This window comes from Jaculus jaculus, chromosome 9, assembly GCF_020740685.1.
Source record: "Jaculus jaculus isolate mJacJac1 chromosome 9, mJacJac1.mat.Y.cur, whole genome shotgun sequence".
Taxonomy (NCBI): domain Eukaryota; kingdom Metazoa; phylum Chordata; class Mammalia; order Rodentia; family Dipodidae; genus Jaculus; species Jaculus jaculus.
This window is the reverse complement of record NC_059110.1, coordinates 116578068-116604741: the sequence shown is the minus strand read 5'-3', so window position 1 is coordinate 116604741 and position 26674 is coordinate 116578068. Positions and strand designations below refer to the sequence as shown.

At 41.0% G+C, this 26674-nt stretch overlaps 1 protein-coding gene across 3 annotated transcripts in view; it reads right to left on the bottom strand.

Annotated features, from left to right (window-relative positions):
- The window catches only part of Gpatch8 (G-patch domain containing 8), a 30613-nt gene extending 6731 nt beyond the window's left edge, over positions 1-23882 (bottom strand). Inside the window, exons 1-5 of one of the 3 annotated variants that reach the window (XM_045158280.1) lie at positions 23837-23882; positions 21743-21810; positions 20685-20771; positions 17202-17345; positions 6325-6455 (exon numbers count right to left, since the gene is read on the bottom strand). In XM_045158280.1, the coding sequence (XP_045014215.1) occupies positions 6325-6455; positions 17202-17345; positions 20685-20771; positions 21743-21769 (389 nt within the window). In that variant the 5' untranslated portion in view covers positions 21770-21810; positions 23837-23882. Of the gene's footprint in view, positions 1-3772; positions 3868-4829; positions 4890-6324; positions 6456-17201; positions 17346-20684; positions 20772-21742; positions 21811-23836 lie in introns of those variants that run through there. The other 2 variants (XM_045158282.1, XM_045158281.1) reach the window with 2 other exon arrangements.
- Between the last annotated feature and the right edge of the window lie 2792 nt (positions 23883-26674).

Genomic DNA, 26674 nt, shown 5'->3' with positions numbered 1-26674 from the left:
AACCACCTTTCCTTGTACTTTCAAATTTCATTTAAAAAATCTGTACTTTTTTTGGGGGGGGGCAGGGTTCAAGGTAGGGTCTCATTCTAGCTCAGGCTGATCTGGAATTCACTATGTAGTTATGCAGTCTTAGGGTGGCCTTGAACTCACAGAAATCCTCCTATCTCTGCCTCCCAAGTGTTGGGATTAAAGACATGAGGCACCATGCCCAGCTGTTTTTTTAAAAAAATCATTTTAATACATTTTATTTATTTATTTGAGAGACAGAAAGAGAGGGGAGGGAGGAAGAGACAGAGAGAGAGAAGAGAGAGGATGGGCAGGCCAGGGCCTCCAGCCACTGAAAATGAACTCCAGATGCATGTGCCCCCTTGTGCATCTGGCTTACATGGGTCCTGGAGAGTTGAACAAGGACCCTTTGGCTTTGTAGGCAAACGCCTTAACTGCTAAGCCATCCCTCCAGCCCCAGCTGTTTTTTTTGAAATAAAGATTCTTTTAGGCTGGAGGGATGGCTTAGCAGTTAAGGGGCTTGCCTGTGAAACCAAAGGACCCTGGTTTGATTCTCCAGAACTCACATAAGCCTCTCTCTCTTTAAAAAGTTTAAAAGAGGGCTGGAGAAATGGCTTAGCGGTTAAGCGCTTGCCTGTGAAGCCTAAGGACCCCGGTTCGAGGCTCGGTTCCCCAGGTCCCACGTTAGCCAGATGCACAAGGGGGCGCACGCATCTGGAGTTCGTTTGCAGAGGCTGGAAGCCCTGGCGCGCCCATTCTCTCTCTCTCCCTCTATCTGTCTTTCTCTCTGTGTCTGTCGCTCTCAAATAAATAAATTAATTAATTAAAAAAAAAGTTTAAAAGATTTTTATTTATTAATTAGTGAGAGAGAGGGAAATAGAGAGAGAGATAGACAGAGAGGGAGGAAGGGAGAATAGGTGCACCAGGGCTTCTAGCCACTGCAAACTAACTCCAGATGCATGTGCCACCGTGTGCATCTGGTTTACATGGGACCTGGAGAATCGAATCTGGATCCTCAGGCTTCACAGGCATGTGCCTTAACTGCTAAGCCATCTCTCTAGCCTCCCAAAGTAAGATTTTTTTTTTTTTTTTGGTTTTTCAAGGTAGACTCTTGCTCTAGCCCAGGCTTACCTGGGATTCACTATGCAGTCTTAGGGCGGCCTTGAACTTGTGGTGATCCTCCTATCTCAGCCTCCCAAGGGCTAGGATTAAAGGCGTGCACCACCACGCCCGGCAAAAAAATATTTTTTTTTTTTAAGTTTATTCTTTTACTTATGTATTTTCAAGCAGAGAGACAGAGAGAAGAGAGACAATGGGCACAACAGGGCCTCTAGCCACTGTAATACAGCAGGTGCATGTACTACTTTCTGCATCTGGCTTTACATGGGTACTAGGAATTGAATCTGGGTAGTTAGGCTTGGGAGGCAAGCACCTTAACCGCTAAGCCGTCTCTCCAACCCTGTTTTTTTTTTTTTAAATTAATTAGTTTTCAATGAGGGTTGAGGGATGGACATGCTAGGGCTTCTTGCCACAGCAAACAAACTCCATATGCATGCACCACATTGTGTATTTGGCTTTAAGTGGACACTGGGGAATCAAACTCAGGTGGTCATGGTTTGTAAGCAAGTGCTTAACCACTGTGCTATCTCTCCAGCCTCTTTTTTGGGTTTTCTGAGACAGTCTTAACCTTCCTTCCTTAGCCTCTGAAGTGCTAGGATTTTACAAGTGTGCACCCAACTTAAAGGTGTACATATTGGGGACTGGAAAGGTGGCACAGGTATTAAGGCGCTTACTTGCAAAGCCTAGCAGCTTGAATTTGATCCCCCAGTTCCCAGGTAAAGCCAGATGCACAAAATGATGCATGTATCTGGAGCGTGTATGCAGCAGCTAGAGGCCTTGGGGTGCCCATTTTCTCTCTCTCTCTGCTTGCAAATAAATAAGATATTGAAAATGTTTAAAAACTGTGTATGTTGGAGACTGGAGAGATGGCTCAGCAGTTAAGGTGCTGCCTATAAAGCCTAACAATCCAAGTTTGATTTTCTAGTACCCACATAAAGCCATAGATGCACAGGGTGGAACATGCATCTGGAGCTCATCTGTAGTGGTTAGAGGTCCTGGTATTCCCAATGTCTCTCTCCTTGAAAATAAATAATGATATATATTAAAAAAACAAAGGCTGCAGAGATGGCTTAGTGGTTAAGGTGCTTGCCTGTGAAGCCTAAGGACCCAGGTTTGATTTCCCAGGACCCATATAAGCCGGTGGCATGTATGTCTGGAGTTCATTTGGTGCCTCATCCCCCCTCTCTCTACCTCTTTCTTCCTTTTGTTCTCTCTCTCCTTTTGCCTTTTTCTCTCTCAAATAAATAAATAAAAATAAGATATTTTAAAATAAAAAACAAGCATATATTGGATAATAAAAACTTGGTAGGGGACGGTTCCTTTAATCTCAGCACTCAGGAGGCAGAGGTAGGAGGAGGACTGCTGCAAGTTCGAGGCCACCCTGAGACTACACAGTGAATTCCATCTTAGTCTGGGGTAGAGCGAGATCCTACCTTGAAAAAAAAAATGTGGTAGAGGCTGGGCATGGTGGTGCACACCTTTAATCCCAGCACTCAGGAGGCAGAGGTAGGAGGAGGATCACTGTGAGTTCCAGGCCACCCTGATACTACATAGTGAATTCCATGTCAGTCTGGGCTAGAACGAGACACTATTTCAAGCCCCCCCCCCCACAAAAAAAAACTGTCAGGGGCTGGAGAGATGGTTTAGTGGTTAAGGTGCTTCTCTGTGAAGCCTAAGGACCTAGGTTTGACTCCCTAGAACCCACATAAGCCAGATGCACATGGTGGCACATGCGTCTGGAGTTCATTTGCAGTAGCTAGACGCCTTGGCATGCCCATTCTCTCTAATAAATAAAATAATAAAATATTTTTTTTTAAAGATGTACTACATTTTACACAATAGATTTTTATTTAGCTGTGAAGACAAATCATATGATGAAATTGCAGGAAAATGGATGGATCTGGGTATTACACTGAGTGAGGCAATCTAGGGTCAAATATTTGTTCTCGTATGTGAATCCTAGCTTCATATGTTTAGATTTGTATGTGAGTTGGAGTAAAAGCCAGTAGTAGAGGCCAGGAAGATAGAAAAGGGGTATGGTGGGAGGGGATGCTTAAGGGGTGGGCATAGTAAATACGTAAGTAGAGTGGTAGAATACTAGGGTGAAATGGTCTAAGTGGGGTCAGGGTAGTGGATAAAGTAGAAAAGGGAGTGGGAGGAGGGTTAATAAAAATTTAAGATGTCATGAATAAGCCATATAGAAATTGACTTCGCTAGCTAATAATATATATGTTAAAAAAGAGACATCGTGTCAGGGCTGGAGAGATGGCTTAGTGATAAAGGCCCGTGCCTGCGAAGCCTAAGGACCCAGATTCGATTCTCCAGGTCCCACATAAGCCAGATGCACATAGTGGTGCATGTATCTGGAGTTCATTTGCAGAAGCTCTGGAGTGCCCAATCTCTCTCTCTTTTTTTTTTTTCTAAAAAAAAGAGACATTGTGCACAGAAGTATCCTATGGAGGTGGATAATCTTATATCCAGAGCCATAGATTGTTATTAAAAAAAAGTTAAGTGCCAGGGGTGAGATACCCTTCCAATGAGTTGTTGGTGAGGGAAGTCTCTAATGTCCCCAAAATATTACAAGCTAGGCTCTTGGTTGCCCACCAGAACTAGATGGTAAGACCCTATTGCTGAAGACTCCACATACTTGGGCTGCAGGTCACTGAGATATCAAGCTGGAAATGAGCTGGATGCCTCCTCCCTGTGGACTAGCTGTAATGATGCTGGGAAGTTCTATGTAGTCTGTTGGGGGAGAAAAGTCAACGATATTAACGAGCAGTGGACCTTGCAAGCTTTATGGATGGTCAGCCAAGCCAAGTGTATCAAGTGATGCAATAGTGGCATTTCAGTTATGGAGGAAGTCAACTACTTTCTGATTGGACTTGAGGCCTGCTAGTACTGAAAACCTAGTGAAAAGTGTGTGGCTAGGGAAGAAAAAGCCCTAGGGGGGAAACTGCCACTGTTGTCTGGCTAAACAAATATGTTATGGCACCAAACTGGACTCTATATGTCTATATATTAATGCTACTCTCACTTTTGGTTAGAGAAGATTTTCTTTTTAGATGGTGGTAATCACTCAGAAAAGTGAACTTAGCACTAAGGGAGACATTTATATCACGCCTTCCAAGGCTCAGGGATCATTGTGGAAGAGATGGCAGAAAGAATCTAAAAGCCAATGGAAGGGGAGAAGATACAATTCTGTCCTCCAGACACAAACTTGCTATGGTATTCATGACCTTACAGTGGCTGATGCCACCTACACAACAGGAGGAGAGAAATGACATCGCAACAGAAGACTAGCTGCAAAGATGGTACTCAGTGCAGTGGGGATTCAGGAGGGGAAGGGAAGGTGGTAGAAGGGGATTATGATCATGGTACATTGTCTATATTTAAGGAAGTTATCAATAAAGTTAACAAAATGTATATATATTCTGAATTAAACATAGCAAGAAACATGTCAGGGCTACTCTGTGATTAGTATGTCTGTTTTGGAAATTGAAAGTCTAAGCCAGGTGTGGTAGCACACACCTTTAGTACAAGCATTCAGGAGGCAGAGGTAGGAGAAATGTAGTGAGTTCGAGGCTACCATGAGATTGCATAGTGAATTCCAGGTCAGCCTGGGCACAGTGAGACCCTATTTCAACCCGCCCCCACATAAAAAACAAACAAACAAAAAAAAAAAAAAGAAATTGAACAGTCTGTACCTATCTCCTGGGCACCACATCCAAATACATGCTTCAGTTTTGTGATGCAGTAGTCACTCCCTCAATCATGGGGGACGCTTCTAGACTTCCAGTGGAAGACTGAAACTGTGGACAGTACTGAATCATTTATATATTGCTTTTTTATATGAGTATAAATATTATGTATACACACACCTATGATAAAGTTTAAGTGATAAAACAAACACAAATTTAACAACAACAAAGAGGAAAGGTACAACAATGTACTGTAACAAAGCTACATGAATGAATGTGGACTCTTCTCCCCTCTAATGTACAGGTAGCATCATAGACATGCTGAACAAAAGCATGATTCATGCTTCAGGCAGGATATCTGAAAAAGGTTTTATCACATTGCTCAGAATGGCACACAATTTAAAACTTACGAACTATGGGCTGAAGAGATAGATGGCTTAGCAGTTAAGGCGCTTGCCTGCAAAGCCCAAGGACCCAAGTTAGATTCCCCAGTACTCATGTAAGCCAGATGCACAGTTGGCACATGTGTCTGGAGTCTGCAGTGGCTAATGGTTGCACTCATTCTCTATCTGCTTGTTCCTCTCTCTTAAATAGGTAAATTACACACACACACACACACACACACACACACACACACACACGGAGCAATCCTCTTACATCTGCCTCCTGCGTACTGGGATTAATTTTATTTTTTTTGTTTGTTCAAAGTAGTGTTTCACTCTAGTCCAGGCTGACCTGGAATTCACTATCTTGTCTCAGAGTGGCCTCAAACTCACAGTGATCTTCCTACCTCTGCCTCTCAAGGGTTGGGATTCAAGGTATGTGCCACCACGCCTGGCTTTAATTAAAAAAAAAATTTTTTTTTTTTTCCCCCAGGCTGGAGAGATGGCTTAGCGCTTGGGGCACTTGCCTGCAAAGCCAAAGGATAAAGGGTGATTCCCCAGGACCCACGTAAGCCAGATGCACAAGATGGCACATGTGTCTGGAGTTCATTTGCAGCAACTGGAGGCCCTGATGTGCCCATTCTCTGTTTTTTTCTCTCAAATAATGAATAAAAATTTAAAAAAAAATTTTGCAAGCAGTGAGGGGGCAGAAAGGAGGGAGGAGAAAGAATATGAATGAATGAATGGGAATGCCAGGGGCCTCTTGACAGTGCAAACAAACCCCAGATGCCTGTGAAACTGTGTGCATCTGGCCTCATGTGGGTACTGGGGAATTGAATCTGGGTCATTGGGCTTTACAAGAAAGCACCTTTAACCACTAAACCATTTCTCCACTGTGTTAATTTTTGTTTTGAGACAAGGTCTTACTGAGTTGCTCAGGCTGGCCTTGAACTCTGAACTTCAAAAATGGCCCTGAGCCCGCAATCCTCCTGCCCCAGCTTTCTGAGGCAGGCATGAGCCACCATGACGAGTGTTTGAATTATAATCTCTAATCTAGGAACTTAAATCTTTAGGGTTATAATTATCTATCAAACAGCCCTAAGAGAAAACAATCTCACCACTCAGCTTGTTTTCTCTGCTCTGCCAACTCGTGGAGCCGCCGAAGGGCTTTCTCTTGTTTCTTCTCATCCTTGCGGGATCTCGAAGAGACATTTCGGGCAAACTCTCTCTGCTTAAGGTCTTTTAATCTCTGGTTTAACAGAAAGAAAAGAATAGAGGGTGAGTGATTTAGAGTAACATGGGACTCTGAAAGCAGTCTTTACTATGTTTACCCGCAACCAATGTTACAGTACTAGTATGGAATTACAATATTATACTCTTATGGTAACTGAAAACACAATGGCTGATTATTTTTGGTATGACACTTGGAGAATCTGTATTTCTAGGACAGCGTGTCGTTTTGTCTTATTGGGCAAAGCAAAATGATTTCAGGAACAAGTAAATTTTAGAATACTAGGAAGAAAGAAAAGAGACTCGTCACCTGGTCTTCCGTGATGCACAACTAGACAAACAAACATGAGATAAGCTGTTGCAGCACAGAGGCAAAGCGGACAGAAGGGCTTAGGCTGGTAAAGAAACTTACTCACGGTGTAAGATCTTAGAAAAGCAATGTACAGCTTACATGGGGAGGTTATTTAAATCAAAACAAACTGCTTTTTTTCCCACCATAAAAGGTGTTATTCCTTTTCAGCACAAACAGAAGCTTCCTATAACTGTTAAAGCCAAGACAGGTTTCACAGCTTACCAGCCAGGCCACTTTCATCTAGTCAGTCTGCTGAAATTGGACAGCCTTAGTACAGCTTTAAAAAAAATTCATAACCCTGAATGGAGCATCTAAGGGATGAAGAGAACTTAAAATTCAGGTAAAAGAATGAGTCTTTTCTATTCAAAAGCTACTGTAAAGCTGGTTGTGGTGGCTCATGTCTTTAGTCCCAGCTTGGGGTGGCTGAGTTAGAAGGACTGCCATGATGAGTTTAAGGCCAGGCTGGGTCCACAGGGTGAGTTCCAGTTCACCCTGGGCTAGACTGAGACCCTATCTTAAAAATAAAAAAAGAAAGAAAGAAAACTATTGTATGATTTCCCATAAAACAAACAAACTAAAAGAAGTGTCAAAAACTGGGTGTGGTGGCCCACGCCTTTAATCCCAGCACTCAGGAGGCAGAGGTAGGAGGATTGCTGTGACTTCGAGGCCAGCCTGAGACTGCATAGTGAATTATAGGTCAGCCTGAGCTAGAGTGAGACCCTACCTTGAAAAACCAAAAACAAACAAACAAACAAAAAAAACCCAAAACAAACAAACAACAACAACAAAAAGAACAGTGTCATGGCAGGCTATTTAGAAGAGTCCAGACATATCTACTATCCTCAATGAAGACAGTCTAACCATACTAGATAATATGAAAAATAAAACAAACCATATATATTAGCCTATGCTTTTGCAACAGCTTGGGGAAAGGAATCTGACCCAATATAAAGTGGACATTGCTTTGTGGAAAGGTATGGTGTTCAACAGACAGAAGAATTTTCTTACCCAGTATCTATGAAATATTTCTTAAATTTTTTGAATTGGGGGAGGGGAGAAAGACACACACAAAAAAGATATACAGCTAAAGACACTAGTAGAAAAACTCACTCTTGTGATCTGGGCTCCCAAATTAGAAGGATTTGCTTTCAATACATCAGCTGAAAATGTCACATCACAAAGGAAAAAAAAGTAAAAAATAAAACAAGAGTGGAAGAGAAAAAAAAAAAAAAGCAAGCATTACTACATAAGCTCTCTTAGTGAGTCTGCAAAGTATTATACTGAACAAACAGGGACAAAGGCTGCCACTCTCAAAGGGGAGGAGGAAGGAGAGCACCTCTACAGCCCCCACACGTGCACACACAGCCCGACACAGCAATCCCATCTAGATGAGTGAACTCATCTCTGCCTGTCTGTAGCCATTTTGAGTTCTTCAAGAAAAATGGCTTCACAGCTTCAGAAAGACTGCTGCTGTCTAAAAGCACTAAGTCTTGGATTCATTTCTCTTTATTTTGGGGAAATGTAAGTAACCAACACCTAACAAAATTGTTACTGAGGCTGAATGCCCACATAACAAGATTTTTACAGAATCATGACAAAATGGAAGATCAACTTTCCCCCACCCTGTAGCACTAGAGCTTGAACCAAGGGCCTTATACATGACAGGTGAGTGCTGAACTATATCCCCAGCACATGTTTTTATTTTATTTTTTAAATTTTGAGATAGGGTTTAAATTGCCCAGGTCTTGAACTGCCTTAGCCTCTTGAGTAGGTGGGATAATAGGCCTCCTTACCAGGCCCAGGAAGGATCAACTACTTTAAGCAAATATAAGTTCTCATTTTCTCCTTCATAAGGGAAAGTATTCATCAGGACTATTATGCCATTATTTTAGGCTATCAACCTAGCTTTTTCTTCCCCAAACACGAATAGGCTCTCGTATCTTACTCTTATCTGTCATATTCTCCCTACGTAGATCTAATCAAATTTCTCCGTGCTCAGTCATGTCCTCACTTCTTATAAATGTTTCATCACTTTTTTATTTGTTGTCCCCCACCCCTCCAGGCTGGCCAGGAATTCACTATGTAGTCTCAGGGTGGGTTTGAACCCACAGCAATCCTCCTACCTCTGTGTCCTGAGTGCTGGGATTAAAGGCATATGCCACCACGCCCAGCCTATTCATTTCTTAAATATTTTATTTACTTGTTATTTTTATTTATTTATTTGACAGAGATAAAGGAGGAGAGAGAGGGAGGGAGGGAGAGAATGGGCACTCCAGGGCCTCTAGGTGCTGTAAAACTCCAGACACATGTACCACCTTGTACATCTGGCTTACATGGGTTCTGGAAAATCAAACCTGAGTCCTTTGGCTTTGCAGGCAAGAGCCTTAACTGCTAAGCCATCTCTCCAGCCCACTATTAATTTTTTTTTTTTTTAAAGTTAAAGGAATGGGATAACAGCCACAGCCATACCTCCTAACTAAAAATCTCTGCCATAGTAGGTATATAGAAAGAGATAGGAATGGAACAATATGAGATGTTAATAAAACAAAGCCAAATTGCAAGCCTCCTAGGTAAACCTTCTGGAGTAATCTGTAACGTTGAGCAAATCCTTCCACATTACTCTTTTTTTTTTTTTTTTTTTTGTTTTTCGAGGTAGGGTCTCACTCTGGTCCAGGCTGACCTGGAATTAACTCTGTCATCTCAGGGTGGCCTTGAACTCATGGCAATCCTCCTACCTCTGCCTCCCGAGTGCTGGGATTAAAGGCGTGTGCCACCACACCCGGCTCTTCCACATTACTCTTTACAAACTCTAAGTAGCCAGGTGTGGTGGGCACAGCTTTAAACCTAGCACTTGGGAGGCTTGGCAGGAGGAGCGCCAGTCTGGGACTAAACAGCAAATTCCAGGTTAGCGTGGGCTAGAGTGAGACTTGATCTTGAAGAAAAAAACAAACTCTAGCATTTGGAATCCCAAAATTCTAGCCCCAATTTAGAGCTATATTTAGCCAACTATCCCAAACCTCTTAGAATATCTGAGGTCTCTTTCAAATGATAACATGCTGATAATAAAAATGACAAGACATGAAGGTTTTTTTTTTTTTTTTTTTTGAGAGAGAGGTGGCAGGGGGGAGGAAGGGAAGGAGGGATAGAATGGGTGTGCCAGAGTCTCTAGCCATTGCAAACAAGCTTCAGATGCATGTGCCACCTTGTGCATCTGGCTTACACGGGTCTTGAGAATTGAAATGAGGTTCTTTGGCTTTGCGGGCAAGCACTTTAACTGATCAGCCATCTCTCCAGACCTAAGACATGAGTTTTAAGGGTCATATTTTCTGTTACCTAACTCCAAGTCTGTCCTCCCTACTCAAGGCCAAACTAAATTCTCCTCAGAAAGTCCTTGCTAACCCCTCCCTCTCAGAAGCCAGAACAGTTTTCTCCACTGTCAGCACTTCATCATGGTTCTCACTCAGTAACTGCCATATTTTCTTCTCCGACTACAGTTGTTCCTGTCTTTCAGAAAGGCAGTATGTACAAAGCTTCATAGTCAGAAAGCTCTAGGCTCAACTCATTAATTACTAGCTAGTCAGATGATTTTATGCCAAGTAGTCTCAGTGTCCTCATTATAAAATAAGGCTATCAACAGGTTCATGACATTAAATATCAAAATAAAGTACTTAGGAGGTTAGAACTATTCAGTTTTTCTTTCCTTTTGGTTTATCTTTATAACCAACCTGTAGAGTACAAAGCAGTAATATAGTAAAGGGCCCAATGAATAAGTCAGTTTAAGTATTGGGACCTTTGCTTTTTCAAATAAAATTTTCTAATATTGTAGGAAAAGCTGATATGAAACATTTTTACATCTCAAGTCATAAAATATAATCTTCTAACTATCACTTCAGATAGTAGGGAAATCTTTTAGAAAAACAGGAAGACTAAAAATTAAAATCCCTTACCTCTAAGACAGAATAAGACCAACTGATAAGAAAGATAGTGACCAGAAACTAATTCCCTATGAATACAAGTAATTTGGGAAAGGGGTGCTTGGGAATCAAACTCAAGGCCCTGTAGATGGTTAAGCATAACCTCTACCATTAAGCTACTACAGTCACTAAAAAAGAATTGTTCAAGCCAAGCATAGCAACCTATAATACTTATAATCCTAACACATGGAAGGCAGAGGCAGAACTGCTGTGAGCTTGAGGCCAGCCTGGGTGCCATATATATATTTATATATATATATATAAAATACACACACACACACACACACACACACACACACAATCAGTCTCAGGCCAGTCTGGCCTATAGAATGAGAACTTATCTCAAAATAAATAAAAAATTAGTGTGGTGGTGCATGCCTTTAACCCTAGCACCCAGGAGGGCAAGGTAGAAGGATCACTTTGAGTTTGAGGCCAGTCTGAGTCTATATAGTGAATTCCAGGTCAGCCTCAGCTAGAGTGAGACCCTACCTAGAAAACCCACCAAGAAGGAACACACATATTTTGTGCATTTTTTTTCTTTTTGTTGTTTATTTTTATTTATTTATTTATTTAAGAGTGATAGAGAAAGAGGGAGAGAGAATATGGGTGTGCCAGGGCCTCCAGCCACTGCAAATGAACTCCAGATGCGTGTGCCTCCTTGGGAATCAAGCCTTGAACCAGGGTCCTTAGGCTTCACAGGCAAGCACTTAACTGCTAAGCCATCTCTCCAGCCCCATTTTGTGTATTTTTGTTGCTTATAAGTAGAGAAGAAAGTAGAATCAAGAAGGGGTTGTTTATACATTAACCTATTTTCTGGATATGCATAATCTGGCCTTTTTCAAACTAAATAGCTCTTCTCACATCAACAATGCCATACACCAAACATCTCTTTTCTCCTCTCCTTTTTTTTTTTTTTGCCTCCCTTTCCTAACCTAACATAAACTTCTCTCATGCTGAAGTAATCCTGCTGTAGCTATTGCTTGGTCAGTCCACCCAGTCAAGACTCAGTGCTGATGCTCCTAACAAGACTATCCAGGATATTACCATGTGCTGACAGAGAGAAAAGATCAGGAAGGAAAGCAGAAAACCTCCTTACATTTAACTTTACTATAAGTCAGAAAATCTAAGTTACTAACATTAAATATTAATTATTTTTATCACATGCATACCAGCAAAGGCAGCAAAGGATGAATATTAATCTTATTTGATAACAAAAAACTCAATAAAAAACTTAAAACTCTAGTTAAAAAAATAAGAGAAAAAGTATAAATTTTATTCACTGAGTAACACTCATTAGTCATTTTTGACAATACTTACCAATTATGTCCAATTACATTGTAAAACAGACTATTAATATCATCAGGTAGACCTAACTGACATAACATTACTGAGCAATACTTGTTTTGTTCTGTTGAAAACCTCAGCAAGAAGTTTTAGAATTCAGATATTTTTTAAGTAGTATAGGTGTGCCTGCTTTCAAGTATTTCCACATATTTACTGAATATACACACACATGTGTATGTAGTATGTATCCTCACTGCCATTACCACCATGAAAATTTATGATGGGTAAAGTTCTCTTTTTCCTATGTGACAGGGTCTCATTATCCCAGGGGGTCCAACTCTCTCTGTAGAATGATAGAATGATGAATTTTTCTTTTCTTTTCTTTTTCCTTAAGAAAGGGGGGGGGGGGTTGGGGTGTGGTGGTGCACAACTTTAATCCCAGCACTTGGGAGGCAGAGGCAGGAGGATCTCCGTGAGTTAGAGGCCACCCTGAGACTACATAGTGAATTCTAGGTCAGCCTGAGCTAGAGTGACACCCTACCTCGACCCCCTCCCGCCCCAAAAATGAAGAGAGAATAAGTGGAAGAGAGAATAGGTGCACCAGGGCCTCTAGCCACTACAAATGAATTCCAGATGCATCACCGTATGCATCTGGCTTTACATGGATACTGGGAAATCGAACCTAGGTCCTTTGGCTTTACTGGCAAGTGTCTTAACCACTAAGCCATTTTTCCAGTCCTTTTTTTTTAAAATTTGGTTTTTCAGGTAGGATTTCACTCTAGCTCAGGTTGTCCTGGAATTCACTATGTAGTCTCAGGGTGGCCACGAACTCACGGTGATCCTCCTTCCTCTGCCTTTCAAGTGCTGGGATTAAAGGAGTATGCTATCATGCCTGACTCTCCAGTCCTTTTTTTTTTTTTTTTAATTATTTATTTATCTTAAGAAAGAGAGAGGGAGAAGGAGACAGAATAGGCATGCCAGGACCTCTAGCCACAGCAAACGAACTCCAGATGCACGTGCCACCTTGTGTATCTGGCTTATTTGAGTCCTGGGGAATTAAACCTGGGTCCTTAGGCTTTACAGGCAAGCACCTAACTGCTAAGCCTTCTCTCTAGCCCCCTTTCTCCATGTGAGGCAAGCTCAATAGACTTGCCTTTTGTTTTTAAAGAAAGAGATAGAATTGGCACGTGAGGGTCTCCAGCCACTGTAATCGAACTCCAGACGTGTGCGCCACCTTGTGTGCCAGCGTCACCTTGTGCATCTGGCTTATGTGGGATCTAGGGAGTTATACATGGGTCCTTAGGCTTTGCAGGCAAGTGCCTTAACGACTAAGCCATTTCTCTAGTCCCCTCTCCCTCTTTTTCTTTTTTTTAAAGGCAGGGTCTTGCTCTAGCCCAGGCTGATCTAGAATTAGTCTCAGGCTGGCTTCGAACTCATAGCAATCCTTCTATCTCAACCTCTCAAGTGCTGGGATTAAAGATGTGCAACACTACACCCAGCACCTTCAACTTTTTGATCCGCCTGCCTTCACTTAAGTGCTGAGATTATAGGTGTGCACCACATCTGATTTTCTGAAAACAATATTTATTTATTTGAGAGAAAGTAAAAGGGAAATAAAAAGAGAGATTGGGTGCACCACAGTCTCTAGCCACTGCAAATGAATTCTAGATGCATACACCACCCTGTGCATATGGCTTTACATGGGTACTGGGGAATTGAACTTGGGTTGTTATGCTTTAAAGGCTAGTGCCTTAAATGCTGAGGCATCTCTGTAGCCCTAAGCCATTTTTTTTGTTGTTTTGTTTTTTAAGGTAGGGTTTCACTCTAGCTCAGGCTGACCTCGAACTCACAGCGATCCTCCTACCTCTCTGCTTCCTCAGTGCTGGGATTAAAGGCGTGTGCCACCAAACCTGGCCTAAACAATTTTTAAAAAGTATTTTTATTTACTTGAAACAGGAAGAGAGGCGAGAGGGGCAGAAAGAGTGTTTGGATGGACACGTCAGGAACTCCAGCCACTGAAAATGAATACTACATGCATGCATCACTTTGTGCATGTGGCTTTAAATGGGTACTGGAGAACTGAAACAGGACCATCAAACTTTGTAAACAAGCACCTTTAACCACTGAGACATCTCTTTGGCCCAATATATCTGGATTTAAGATGAAGTAATTTTTTCTGTTTTTGTTTTTTCGAAGTAGGGTCTCACTGTAGCCACAGCTGACCTGGAATTCACTATGTAGTCTCAGGGTGGCCTCGAACTCTCAGCGATCCTCCTACCTCTGCCGCCCCAGTGCTGGGATTAAAAGCGTGCACCACGTTGCATGACTTTTTTTTCTTTTTTAAATGATAGCAACAAGAGCAAGCGAGGTTGGGGGTGATGATGGCTTAGCAGTTAAAGCAGTTAAGGCACTTGCCTGCAAAGCCTAAGGACCTAGGTTTGATTCCCCAGTACCCATACAAGTCAGATGCACAAGGTAGTGCATGATTCTAGAGTTTGTCCCCTCTCTATCTGCTTCTTTTCCTCTATCCCCCACATCAAATAAAGGAAGCATTTTAAAAAGGTGGAACTGGAAAGATGGCTTAGTGGGACCTGGCGAGTAGAACATGGGTCCTTAGGCTTTATATTTCTACAGCCCAAGCCTTTAGTTTTAAATACAGTGTCAGGGCCAGAGAGATGGCTCAGTGGGTACTCAGTGGTTAAAGATGCTTGCTTGCAAAACCTATCAAGCTGGGTTCAATTCCCAAGTTACCCTCATCAGCTGGATGGAAAAAAATGGCAGAAGAGGGCCTAGAAAGATAGCTCAGTGGTTAAGATGCTTGCTTGCACAGCCTGATGGCATGGGTTGGATTCCCCAGTGTCCATGTAAAGCCAACATGCACAAAGTGGCACATGTGTCTGAACTTCATTTATAGTGGTGCCCATTTTCTCTCTCTCTCCCTATAAATAAAAATTATAAAAAATGAGCTGGAAGGGTCAGAGGGGCTGGAAAGATGACTTAGTGGTTAAGGTACTTGCTGGCAAAGCCAAAAGACCCATACGATATAAGCCAGATGCAGAGTGACACATGCGCCTGGAACTCATTTGCAGTGGCTAGAGGCCCTGGTGAGCCATTCTCTCTCTCAAGCGCGCGCGCCCCCCCCCCCCACAAACACACACACACATTCACTCACTCACATCTTAAAAACTCCTGTGTTGGGCTGGAGAGATGGCTTAGTGGTTAAGGCGCTTGCCTGCAAAGCAAAAGGATCCAGGTTCGATTCCCCAGGACCCACATAAAGCCGGTGGCACATTTATCTGGAGTTTGTTTGCAGTGGCTGGAGGCCCTGGCATGACCATTCTCTGTCTTCCTCTTTCTCTCTCAAATTTCTCTCTCTCTCAAATAAATAAATAAAAATATTACAAAAAACTCCTGTGAGCCGGGTGTGGTGGCGCACGCCTTTAATCCCAGCACTCGGGAAGCAGAGGTAGGAGGATTGCTGTGAGGCCACCCTGAGACTACATAGTGAATTCCAGGTCAGCCTGGGCTACAGTGAGACCCTACCTCGGAAAAACAAAAAAAGAAAACAAAACAAAAAAAAAAAAACCCTCCTGTGTTATCAAGAGTAAAACACAATCAAATTTTGCCTCTTATGTGTACACTAAAATTTTAGCTTAAAAAACAAAATGAAAGTTGGGTGTGGTGGCATATGCCTTTAATTCCAGGATTTGAGACTAAATACTAAATTCCAAGTCAGCCTGGGTTAGAAGACCAACCATACCTTGAAAAAACCAAAAACAAGAAACAAAACAAAAACCTCAAATTGGTTCAACAGGTTCAGGTAAGATATGTAATTCTACTAATGCTCATTAATTTTATATACCTTCCAATATTTTGTTTTGTTTTGTTTTGTTTTTCAAGGTAGGATCTTGTTCTAGCCCAGACTGACCGAACTCACAGTGATCCTCCTACTTTTGCCTCCCAAATGTTGGGGTGAAAGGTGTATACCAACAACCCCAACAGAGACAGGATTTTAAAACATTTTACAGTAGTCTCTTGTTTGGTTTTTTTGAGGTAGGGTCTCATTCTAGCCCAGGCTGGCCTGGAATTCACAATGTTGTCTCAAGGTAGCCTCAAACTCAAGGCAATCCTACTTCTGCCTTCCGAGTACTAGGATTAAAGCCTGGCTTCAAATTATATATATATATATATTTTTTTTTTTTTTCAAGGTAGGGTCTTACTTTGGCCCAGGCTGACCTAGAATTCACTACTGTCTCAAGGTGGCCTCAAACTCATGGCAATCTTCCTACTTCTGCCTCCCAAATGCTGAGAGTGAAGGCATACGCCACCACGCCCAGCCTTCAAAAATATTTTTAAATTAATTAATTTTTTAATTTGAGACAGAGACACAGACTCATGCACGCGCACGCGCGCGCACACACACACAGAAGCAGTGGGGGGGGGTGCAGACAGAGACAGACAGACAGAGAGAATGAGTATGCCAGGGCCTCTTGCCATGTGCCACCTTGTTGATCTGGCTTACGTGGGACCTGGAGAATCGAACCTGGGTCCTTAGGCTTCACAGGCAACCCCCTGAACCACTAAACCATCTCTACAGACCCCAATTCATCTATTCATTCACTTATTCTTTCTTTCTTAAGATTTCTTTTTATTTATTTATTAAAGATGGGGGGGTGGGCATGCCAGGGCTTCTAGCCACCACAAAGAACTGCAGATGTATGCGCCACCATGTGCATCTGGCTTATGTGGGACCTGGAGAATTGAACCTGGGTCCTTAGGTTTCGTAGGCAAGCGCCTTAACCACTAAGCCCTCTCTCCAGCTCCAGCCCCCCTCCCACTATTTCTTATTAAACCCCAATGTAGCTTTCAGTGATCCCTGGCTCTATCACCTCATTTAAAAAAAAAAAGCCAAAAACATTACATAAGGTTTATGAAACTTACAATCCTTCATTCTATTTTAAATACTGAGGAAATGGCAGGGAGTAGATGAGGATATCTAATTCAGGATATTATGGAAATAATCAAGAATGTCACATGACCAAAAACAATACTGGCAAACACAAAAAGCCATGGTTGTCAAGGTTTTTGGGAACACTCATAAAATCAAGCAATTATAATAAAAACCCCTTTTCCTTGCTTAGCAAGGAATTCTTACCTGCTTATGTGCATGATCATAAGAGTTGATGTGGTTGTCAAATTCCTGATGTTTCTGATATTGCTTATCACAGAGTTCACAGTAAAAGTTGGCTCTGAGGTCTTCCAATGCTTTGGCAATTGCCTTCTCTTTGTCAACATAATCCTGTCAGAACCACAAAATACAAATAAAAAATAAACCTGGTAAACTGGGTGTATGACTCTAATCCCAGCGTCTGGGAGAAAGAGGTAGGAGAATCCCTGAGAGTTCAAGGCCACTCTGAGACTACATAGTGAATTCCAGGTCAGCCTGAGCTAGAGTGAGACCCTACCTCAGAAAACAAACAAACAAAAAAACCCAACCTGGTAGAACTTAAAGTGAACATTACAAAATTACAAATAGATATGGAGAATGGAATTTCAAAGGGGAAAGTGGGGGGGGGGGGGAGGGAATTACCATGGGATTTTTTTTTTTTTTTTTTGGTTTTTCGAGGTAGGGTCTCACTCTGGTCCAGGCTGACCTGGAATTAACTCTGCAGTCTCAGGGTGGCCTTGAACTCACGGCGATCCTCCTACCTCTGCCTCCCGAGTGCTGGGATTAAAGGCGTGCGCCACCACGCCTGGCTCCCATGGGATATTTTTTATAATCATGGAAAATGCTAATAAAAATGAAGAAGAAAAGAAATCTTTAAGATCTTCAAAAAAAAAATTACAAATAGGATAGTGGTATTATCTGAGAAGAGAGAAAAAGGGCTTTGTATAAAAGTTAATGCCAGTATAAGTTGGCTAAAGCAAGTGGCAGTTTGGTAGGTGTGGTTAGTTATTAACATGTGTTTTTAAACAGATTCTTCAGAGTGTAATTTTACCTAGGTGTGATGGTGCACACCTTTATCTTTTTATTTTATTTTTACTTTTTTGGTGCATGTGAAGCCCATCAATTCTCCAGGTCCCACATAAGCCAGATGCACATGGTGACACATGCATGTGGAGTTCGTTTGCAGTGGCTAGAGGCCCTGGTGTGCCCATTTTCTCTCTCTTTCTCCCTCACTCTGTGTCTAATAAATAACTTAATAAAAATAAAATCTTAAAAAAAAAAATTAACCTGGAACTCATTTTGTAGCCCAGGCTATTAGACCCTTGGCAATACTTTCTTATCCTCCTAAGTGCTAGGATTACAGGTGTGTGCCACTGTATGCTGGTCTCACTGTTTAAAGGCAGGGGAAAATTACAAAAGTTACAAGGAATCCCAGATAGCACATATGAGGAGGCCACCTAGCCTACTAATTTTACTGAATGAACAACCTGCATCCCGTAGCTGCTTTCTACAATTTCTTTTCTTTAAATAGTTTATTTACGTTAAGTAGGTCAAAAATGTGAGACTGAAACATCTCTTATAGATTCCTAGTTAACCATACAACTGACAGGTTATGGCTTTATATATCCTTTTTAAAATCTTTCTCTTCTTTTTTATTCCTGAGGGAAGAGAAGAGAAAATGAATATGGGTGCATTAGGGCCTTTTGCCATTACAACCAGAAGCACGTACTACCTTGTGCATCAGGCTTTATGTAAGTACTGGGGCATAGAACCCAGGTCACCAGACTTTACAAGTAAGTGCCTTTAACTAATGAACTATCTCCCCAGCTCCCTACTTCTCCTTTTTTATGTTGGTTTTTTTTTTTTTTTTTTGCTTTTGCAGGGTAGGGTCTCACTCTACCTCAGGCTGTCCTGGAAATCACTCTGTAGTCTCAGGGTGGCCTCAAACTCATGGCAATACTCCTACCTCTGCCTCCCGAGTGCTGGGATTAAAGGCATGCACCACCACGTGCACCAGTGTTGGAATATATATTTTTTTAAAAAATCCCTTTTTTGGGGCTGGTGAGATGGCTTAGCAGTTAAGGCATTTGCCTGCAAAGCCAAAGGATCCTGGTGGTGTGTGCACCTGGAGTTTGTTTGCAGTGACTAGAGGCCCTGGTGTGCCCATTCTCTCTCTCCCCATCTCTAATAAATAAACAAAATCTTTAAAAAATAAAAAAATCCCTTTTTATTTTCCATAACAATTTTTATTATTATTTATTTATTTGAGAGAAAGACACGGGGGTGGGGTGCGCTAGGGCCACTGCAAACAAACTCCAGATGCATGTGCCTCCCTTATGCATCTGGCTTATGTGGGTCCTAGGGAATCGAACTGAGGTCCTTTGGCTTTATAGGCAAACACCTTAACCGCTAAGCCATCTCTCCAGCCCCTATTCTTATTTTTTTTAGAGAGTGAGAGAATCAAATGCCAGACACTTGTGTCACATAGTGCCTCACCTTTGTGCATCTGGCTAATGTGGGATCTGGGGAGTCAATCATGGATCATTAGGCTTTGTAGGTAAGTGCCTTAACCACTAAGCCACCTCTTCCAGTCATGTATGTTAATCCTCCCCCCACCCCCCAGTAGGGTCTCACTCTAGCTGTCATCCAACTCACAATGATTCTCCTACCTCTGCCTCTTGAATGCTGGGATTAAAGGCATGTGCCACCATACCTGGCCTATATGTTAATCTTAATTAAGCCTACTTCTTTCTTATCTTCTAATTTACCCATTTTATGGTAGTGCCAGGTACAAAGTACAATACCTTAAAAGGTATGTTTCCTAGTTAGCCTTTTGAAAGTTGGCTACATGTTCTAAACTCATTTCCTTAAAAAAGGAAAATATTGCAAGAATAAATTCAACTTTACACTTCCATAGGATAAATCTGTTTTAGAACTGAGTTTAATTAGCAATGAATAAAAAAGTAGTCAACTTGTTATAATAAACTTATCTATTTTTTTTTTGTTTTATTTTTCTTTCTTTATTTATTTGAGAGAGACAGACACAGAGAAAGAGAGGGAGAAAGAGAATGGGCACATCAGGGCCTCCAGCCACTGCAAATGAACTCCAGATGCTTGCACCCCCTTGTGCATCTGGCTAACATGGGTCCTGGGAAACTGAGCCTCAAATCTAGGTCCTTGGGCTTCACAGGCAAGAGTGTAACTCCAGCCCACCTTATCTATTTTTTTAAAAAATGAAAGATCGAAAGGACACTTAATAATTTTTTATTACTTGACAATCGATATTTTACCAGGACTAGTGCTTTCAAATGCTAATGCAATCATTACATCATAAATATGTAGTAGGCACCATTATTTCAGGGTTTTGTTGTTTGTTTGTTTGTTGTTTTTTCAAGGTAGAGTTTCACTCTGGCCCAGGCCGACCTGGAATTCACTATGTAGTTCTGGCCTCCAACTCACAGCAAACCTCCTACCTCCTCCTAAGTGCTGGGATCAAAGACACAAACCACTATGCCAGGCCATTATTTCAGTTTTCAAAGAGACAATAAATAAGACAGGAAATTTAATGCTAATCACTACCAAATGTAAACAAATGCTATCAATCCAAGGAGAATATTTTCACACATACAAAAAAAGTTTCAGTTCTTTGGTATGAACACTTCTCATGGAAGAGTGATTTTATATAGGTACCTTGTACTTTTGTCGCAGCTCTTCTGTGTCTTCTTTTTCCACTTCTAGGACACGACGCCGTTCGGTAGCATCTTCAGCATAGTCAAGCTTGATAAAAATACATATGTTTAATTTTGTTTCCTAAATCACCTCAAGATGATCACAAAAATGTCATGTGCACAACTACAACATTGTTTGGAAATAAGAAACTTGAGTGTTTTGCTCAGCTACTTCTTGCCTTATTGTCTGTCACCTCACAGGAAAATAGCAAGCAAAAGTCTTCCTTAACCCATTTTGGCTGATAGTTCCCAACAGACACAACTGTTGACTTTAGTCCAGTGTTCATTACCAAGGAAGTAAGAGGAAAGGATGAAAGCATTTTAGGCAATAAAACAAAGATACCACAGATGACAACTATATAAAGGCAAAGGTTCTATCATAACCAGTATTTTAAGCATTGAGAAAGACTGAGTATTAAAACAAGCAAGTCCCAAAGTCTGGGTTTAAGTCTGATTATGCCTTTCTGTGTAACCCTGGAAAAACCACTAAGCTTTTTATGCCCCAGTTAAAACAGATTATTTAAATCCTATGTGCTTCAAAAGCAGCACAAAATTAAGAATGTAAAATGTAGTTTTTTGTTGTTGGTTTATAAGGGAGAGTCTCACTCTAGCCCAGGCTGACCTGGAATTCACTATGTAGTCTCAGGATGGCCTCAGCTCATAGCAACCCTCCTACTTCTGCCTCTTGAGTGCTGAGATTAAAGGCGTGTCCCACCATGCCTGGTGTAAAATGTATTTTTAATTATCCAAATAGAAATATTAAAATTATGTTTCATCTGGCAAATGCATGCCTGTATTCAAATTTGGGAGTGTGTATCTGAGTGTGGACATGCTAAGGTCTCTTGCAAATGAATTCTAGGTGCACAGGCCACTTTTTTGTCTAGTTTTATGAGTGCTAGGGAATTCAGCCTAGGCCAGCAGACTTTGCAAGCAAGTGCCTGTAACCACTCAGCTATTTATCCCCAATCCTTAATTGTAAATATTTCATAAAATGATGGGTAGTTAATGAGACCAATTTACCTCCATTTCCATGCGACCCATGCCCATGACATCATACTTGACAACGATTGGAATAGGATCTGTTCTCCCTGTAAAAGGAACATACAATTGAGGTAAGACACAAAGTCAAGCTAACAGCTCACTTTAGACATTAAGTTTGGGTGGTTAGAGATCTTGCCTTGGAGTGCAGAGACCAGAAAGCTACAGTGAACCAAACACAAGCCATTCTCACAGCTTACATCCAACCCTTCCTTTCGTAGATTAAGCCCAACAAACCACTTTGACTTTCCAGTTGGAGAGCACTTCAGATTACAATGGCACAAGGGAGCTTAAAATGAAAAACTTTTTAGAAGTGCCCTTCTTATTGTTTTGTGAGACAGTGTCTCATGTAGCCCATGCTGACCAAGAGTTCACTATGTAGGAGAGGATGACCTTGAACTCCTGATCCCCCTGCCCCCATCAATGCAGGCCTGTGCCACCATGCCTGATTCCAAAGTAAAGTCCCATCATCCACAATCACTTCATTGTCTGGGGAGATCCTCTTTCCTACACACTTAAAACTGGGACTAAATACCCTAACTGACATGGTTAACTTAAAAAAGTGCAGTGCAAACATGATACAGAAAAACTCCACAATTAAAAATCAGTACGGTTAATTACTTATGTTTTCAAAAGATGCTTTCCAATTAAATAGGACTACCAAAAATTTAAATACAAGGAAACAGTTATCCTTAGCAAAATTAGTTATACTTTAAAACTGGCATCCAAGGTCTCTTTCCCAGAGTGGATTTAACACTGGCTATAGTAACTAGTAAGCTGTGAAAAGGACTAGTTGCGAAGAAAATTGACTTTAAACTAATTGATCTATGCTGGAGATTTAAATAAATAAATATATATTTAATCCACTCATAACCAGCCAAACAAAGCAAAATGGGGCAGACAAGCACTTTACTACCACAGCTGTTTTACATCACAACTTGCACTGTTCATTGTGATGTAAGCCCACTGAAAAGAGGACTTACCTTATCTGGTGTACACCTTTAGTGAAAAAACACAATATTTACCTCCCTCATTACTTCACTCAGGCTGGTATAAACAATTGTTTTGTTTTGTTTTTGGTTGTTATACACACACATATATTATACCTTTGGGCAAAAACAAAGACAACTATTGTCAAGCTATATATTAAGCAACCATTTTCAAAATAACCAGCAATGGTTTATATCCAATTGCTCTATATTTGTGGAATTAATATTTTCGTTTTTAAATCATAGTGAAAAGCAAGAAATTTACTAATGATCACTATCCCATTATTGTTTTTAAACAATAAATCAGGAAATGACTAAAATTATCATCATAGTTTTAAAAAACTAAGTAAATAATGAAAATATTTTGCCAGGAAAACAAAAAACTTTCTAGAATATAGTCTTATATATTATCAAGACTGCCAGCAAAACAAAATGAAAATGCATTATTCCCTTATGCCCAATGGTATAATAAATAAGCAGTGACTGCAATCTTTAGCAAAAGGACCAAATTTTAAGACAGGTTATAAAAATGACTTCCTAGGTGCAATATCACTTTCATAACGTCTCAGTCAGGGATTTACTGGATAAAAAAACCAAAATAGTCCAATATAAGAATTAAAAAGAAGCATCAAAGGAATTTGTTGTATTTTGGAATCTTTTTTGATCAGTCAGAATTTATTTTGAAACAATCAAGAAATTTTGGTACAAATTCATTATCTCTGTAAACCCCTGTTTATAAACTCTGTATTAGTACTTTTGCCTTCTAAGGCAGTCAAAGTTTGTTGTAAAGTATTTATAAATTGCAGTAGCAAGTGCTAGTGCCCATTACACTGGGGGTGGGGGAATCAAATTTTTGACAGTATTAGAATTTAATATTTTAACTGATTTTTTTTGGCAGTTCTAACATAGATACATCCCTTCTTAACATTACCCTTTAATGAACAAGGATCAGACAAGTTGCATAAGGAAAGGAAAGGAAAATGAAAAAGACCAAGCAGAAGGATGAAGGCTACAACAGAGAAAGTAAGCCTAACATATTGGTGCACTGATGACAAAAGGAGTAATTCAGTCTGAAAATAAAAATTACCACTGCTAAGTTTACCATCACCACAACAAGTCCAGGATCATAATGCTGTAAAAAAGAAACACCATTTGTTAGGCAGAAACCATTAGGGTAGGAAACAGGCCTTCTAGCAGGCAGTCGGGATGGGGTCAAGTACCAGCTGGGCTCTGTCCCACCCCCAATTTCAGCTGAGGACAGAGGAAGGACATTTTGTGCTCCAGCAGCTGTTTTCACACTGGGGAGGCCAGGGTGTAAGATTTTTGTGTTGTTACTTGAGAACATGAATAATCTATGAGCAGAAGTTTGGTGGATGACTGGGATGTCAGTCTCTTTAAAGGGAAAGAACTAGTTCTACCTTCCAGTCTTTCTCAGTTAACCATTCATTCTGACTAATCAGTATTCAGGCCAAAGATGAGACTCTTACAGAAATCACATCAAAGACTGAATTGGATCAACTGGATTACTGATCAAGTAATGTGTCCAGAAGAACCGTGGGAGGGGTGGGGTTCTAGGGAGGTTGGATTTCAAGACCTCCCCAAAATATTTAACAATTAAGAGGTCTAGAAAACAACCTTAGTTAGACCTTTGCTGTTTAAGGATGCTGTGCATTTCAGTTCTTTTATGAATGAATAAAACTAAGTGGCTCTGCTCTGCTCTCTACTTCCTGTTAATACAGACTCCTCCAGGGTTCACCAATATCTCTACCTGCTGGGTGGAACTAAACCAACCTTTGAATAAGAGCACCAAAAACCAAAACAAACAAACAAACAAACAAACAAACAAAAAACTCCAGGAAGAAATGAGCATCAAAACAGTCACCACACCAGGCATGGTAGCTCACACCATCAATCCCAGCACTAGGGAGGCAGAGGTAGGAGGATCTCTGTGAGTTCCAGGCCAGCCTAAGTAATGAATTCCAGGTCAGCCTGGGCTAGAGTGAAACCCTACCTGGAAAAACAAAATAAAACAAAAAACTCTAGCTTTCAAAGCAATCTCAAAGTGACATTACTGCCTAGGTGAAACAGTAATTTCTTAACATTATTAAAGAAGCTACACAGACCAAGAAAAAAAAAAACACCATAGTGGGAAAAGACACCCTAGAATATATACAACAGGATACACCATGTAAAAAATTTTCCTTTATTCATTTTCAACCAATGATTCATCCTATCATAAAAGAGTATCACTTAGAAAGACTGTAGTAAAGCCAGGTGTGGGGATGCAAGCCTTTAATCCCAGCACTTGGGAGGAAGAGGAAGGAGGACTACAATGAATTCAAGGCCACTCTGAGACTACCAAGTGAATTCCAGGTCAGCCTAAATTAGAGTGAGACCCTACCTGGTGGGGGTAGGGGAAGAAGAGAAAAGAGTGTAACAATTTATAGTGATGACTTTTATATATTTTTATTTATCTTATTTTTGAGAGTGAGAGAGAAAGTAAAAAAAATGGGCGCTCCTGGATCTTCAGCTTGCTGGAAACAGACTCCAGACAAATACACTCCCTTGTGGCTCATGTGTGACATGGCATGCTTGTGTCACTGTGTGTCTGGCTACCTGGTAACTAGAGATCTGAACGTAAATTCTTAGGCTTTACAGGCAAGTGCCTTAAACACTAAGCCATCTTTCTAGCTTAGTGATGACTTTTTTTTAAAAAATTAAAATGTGTTTTTTTATTTGAGAAAGCGAGAGAGAAAAAGAGGGGGAGGGAGGGGAGGACAGGGTCTCCAACCACTGCAAACAAACTCCAGATACATGCACCACTTTGTGCATCTGGCTTACATGGGTCCTGAGGAATCGAACCAAGGTCCTTTGGCTTTACAGGCAAATGCCATAATGGCTAAGCAATCTTTCCAGCCCCCAGTGATGACTTTTAAAGGTAAGCAGTAGAAGCAAAGATATGTATTCACTAGAAGTCAATTTCATTTAAAAATAATGAACTAAATTCAGGTTCCCAATTTTTTGGATTCTTTCAAAGTGGGCAGATACAGCATAAAGTGTTTGAAATTATAAATAACAATTGGGTTATTTCACTGAAAAGAGGCAACTTCAGCCAAACACTGAACGTTCTTAAGATCTACAGAAACTATGACCACAGACTGGCAAAATAAGGGGGGGGGGGGGAGAAAGGAAAAAAGAGACAGACAGACAGACAGACAGACAGACAAAACACAAGACAACTAAAAATTGTGCCACTAAGCCTGGCGTGGTGGCGCACGTTTTTAATCCCAGCACTTGGGAGGCAGAGGTAGGAGGATCACCGTGAGTTCGAGGCCACCCTGAGACTCCATAGTGAATTCCAGGTCAGCATGGGCTAGAGTGAGACCCGACCTCTAAAATAAAAAAAAAAATAAATAAATAAATAAAAAGTGGCACTATAGTAATGTATTTATGTGATTGGAAAAATAGTGATATTCGTATCTTCTAAATCAAACTGTGGGTAAAAAGTTTTACTAATCAACTAGAATTTAATTTTTTTCTTTATATTTTTGAGATTCTAGCCTGGGATGACCTAGCTCTCAGTCTGTAGTCTCAGATTGGCCTGGAACTCATAGTGATCCTCCTACCTCTGCCTCCTGAGTACTGGGATTAAAGGCGTGTGCCACCACCCCCAACCAATTTAATTGGTTAAATTTGTTTCTTATTTTGTGTGGTGTCTGGAATAATCCAGGGAATAGCAAGTGCTCTATCACTGTGCTACAGCCCCAGCTCTGACAGAGCCTCTCACTAGCTGAAAACTTACCAGTAAGGCTAGACTGGCTGGCCAGAGAGCACCAGGGATCCTGTCTCTGCCCTTAGATGTGTACTGCTCTGCCCAGCATGTTTTTTTTAAGACAACCTTGCACTTGCCTTACCTTTATGCATC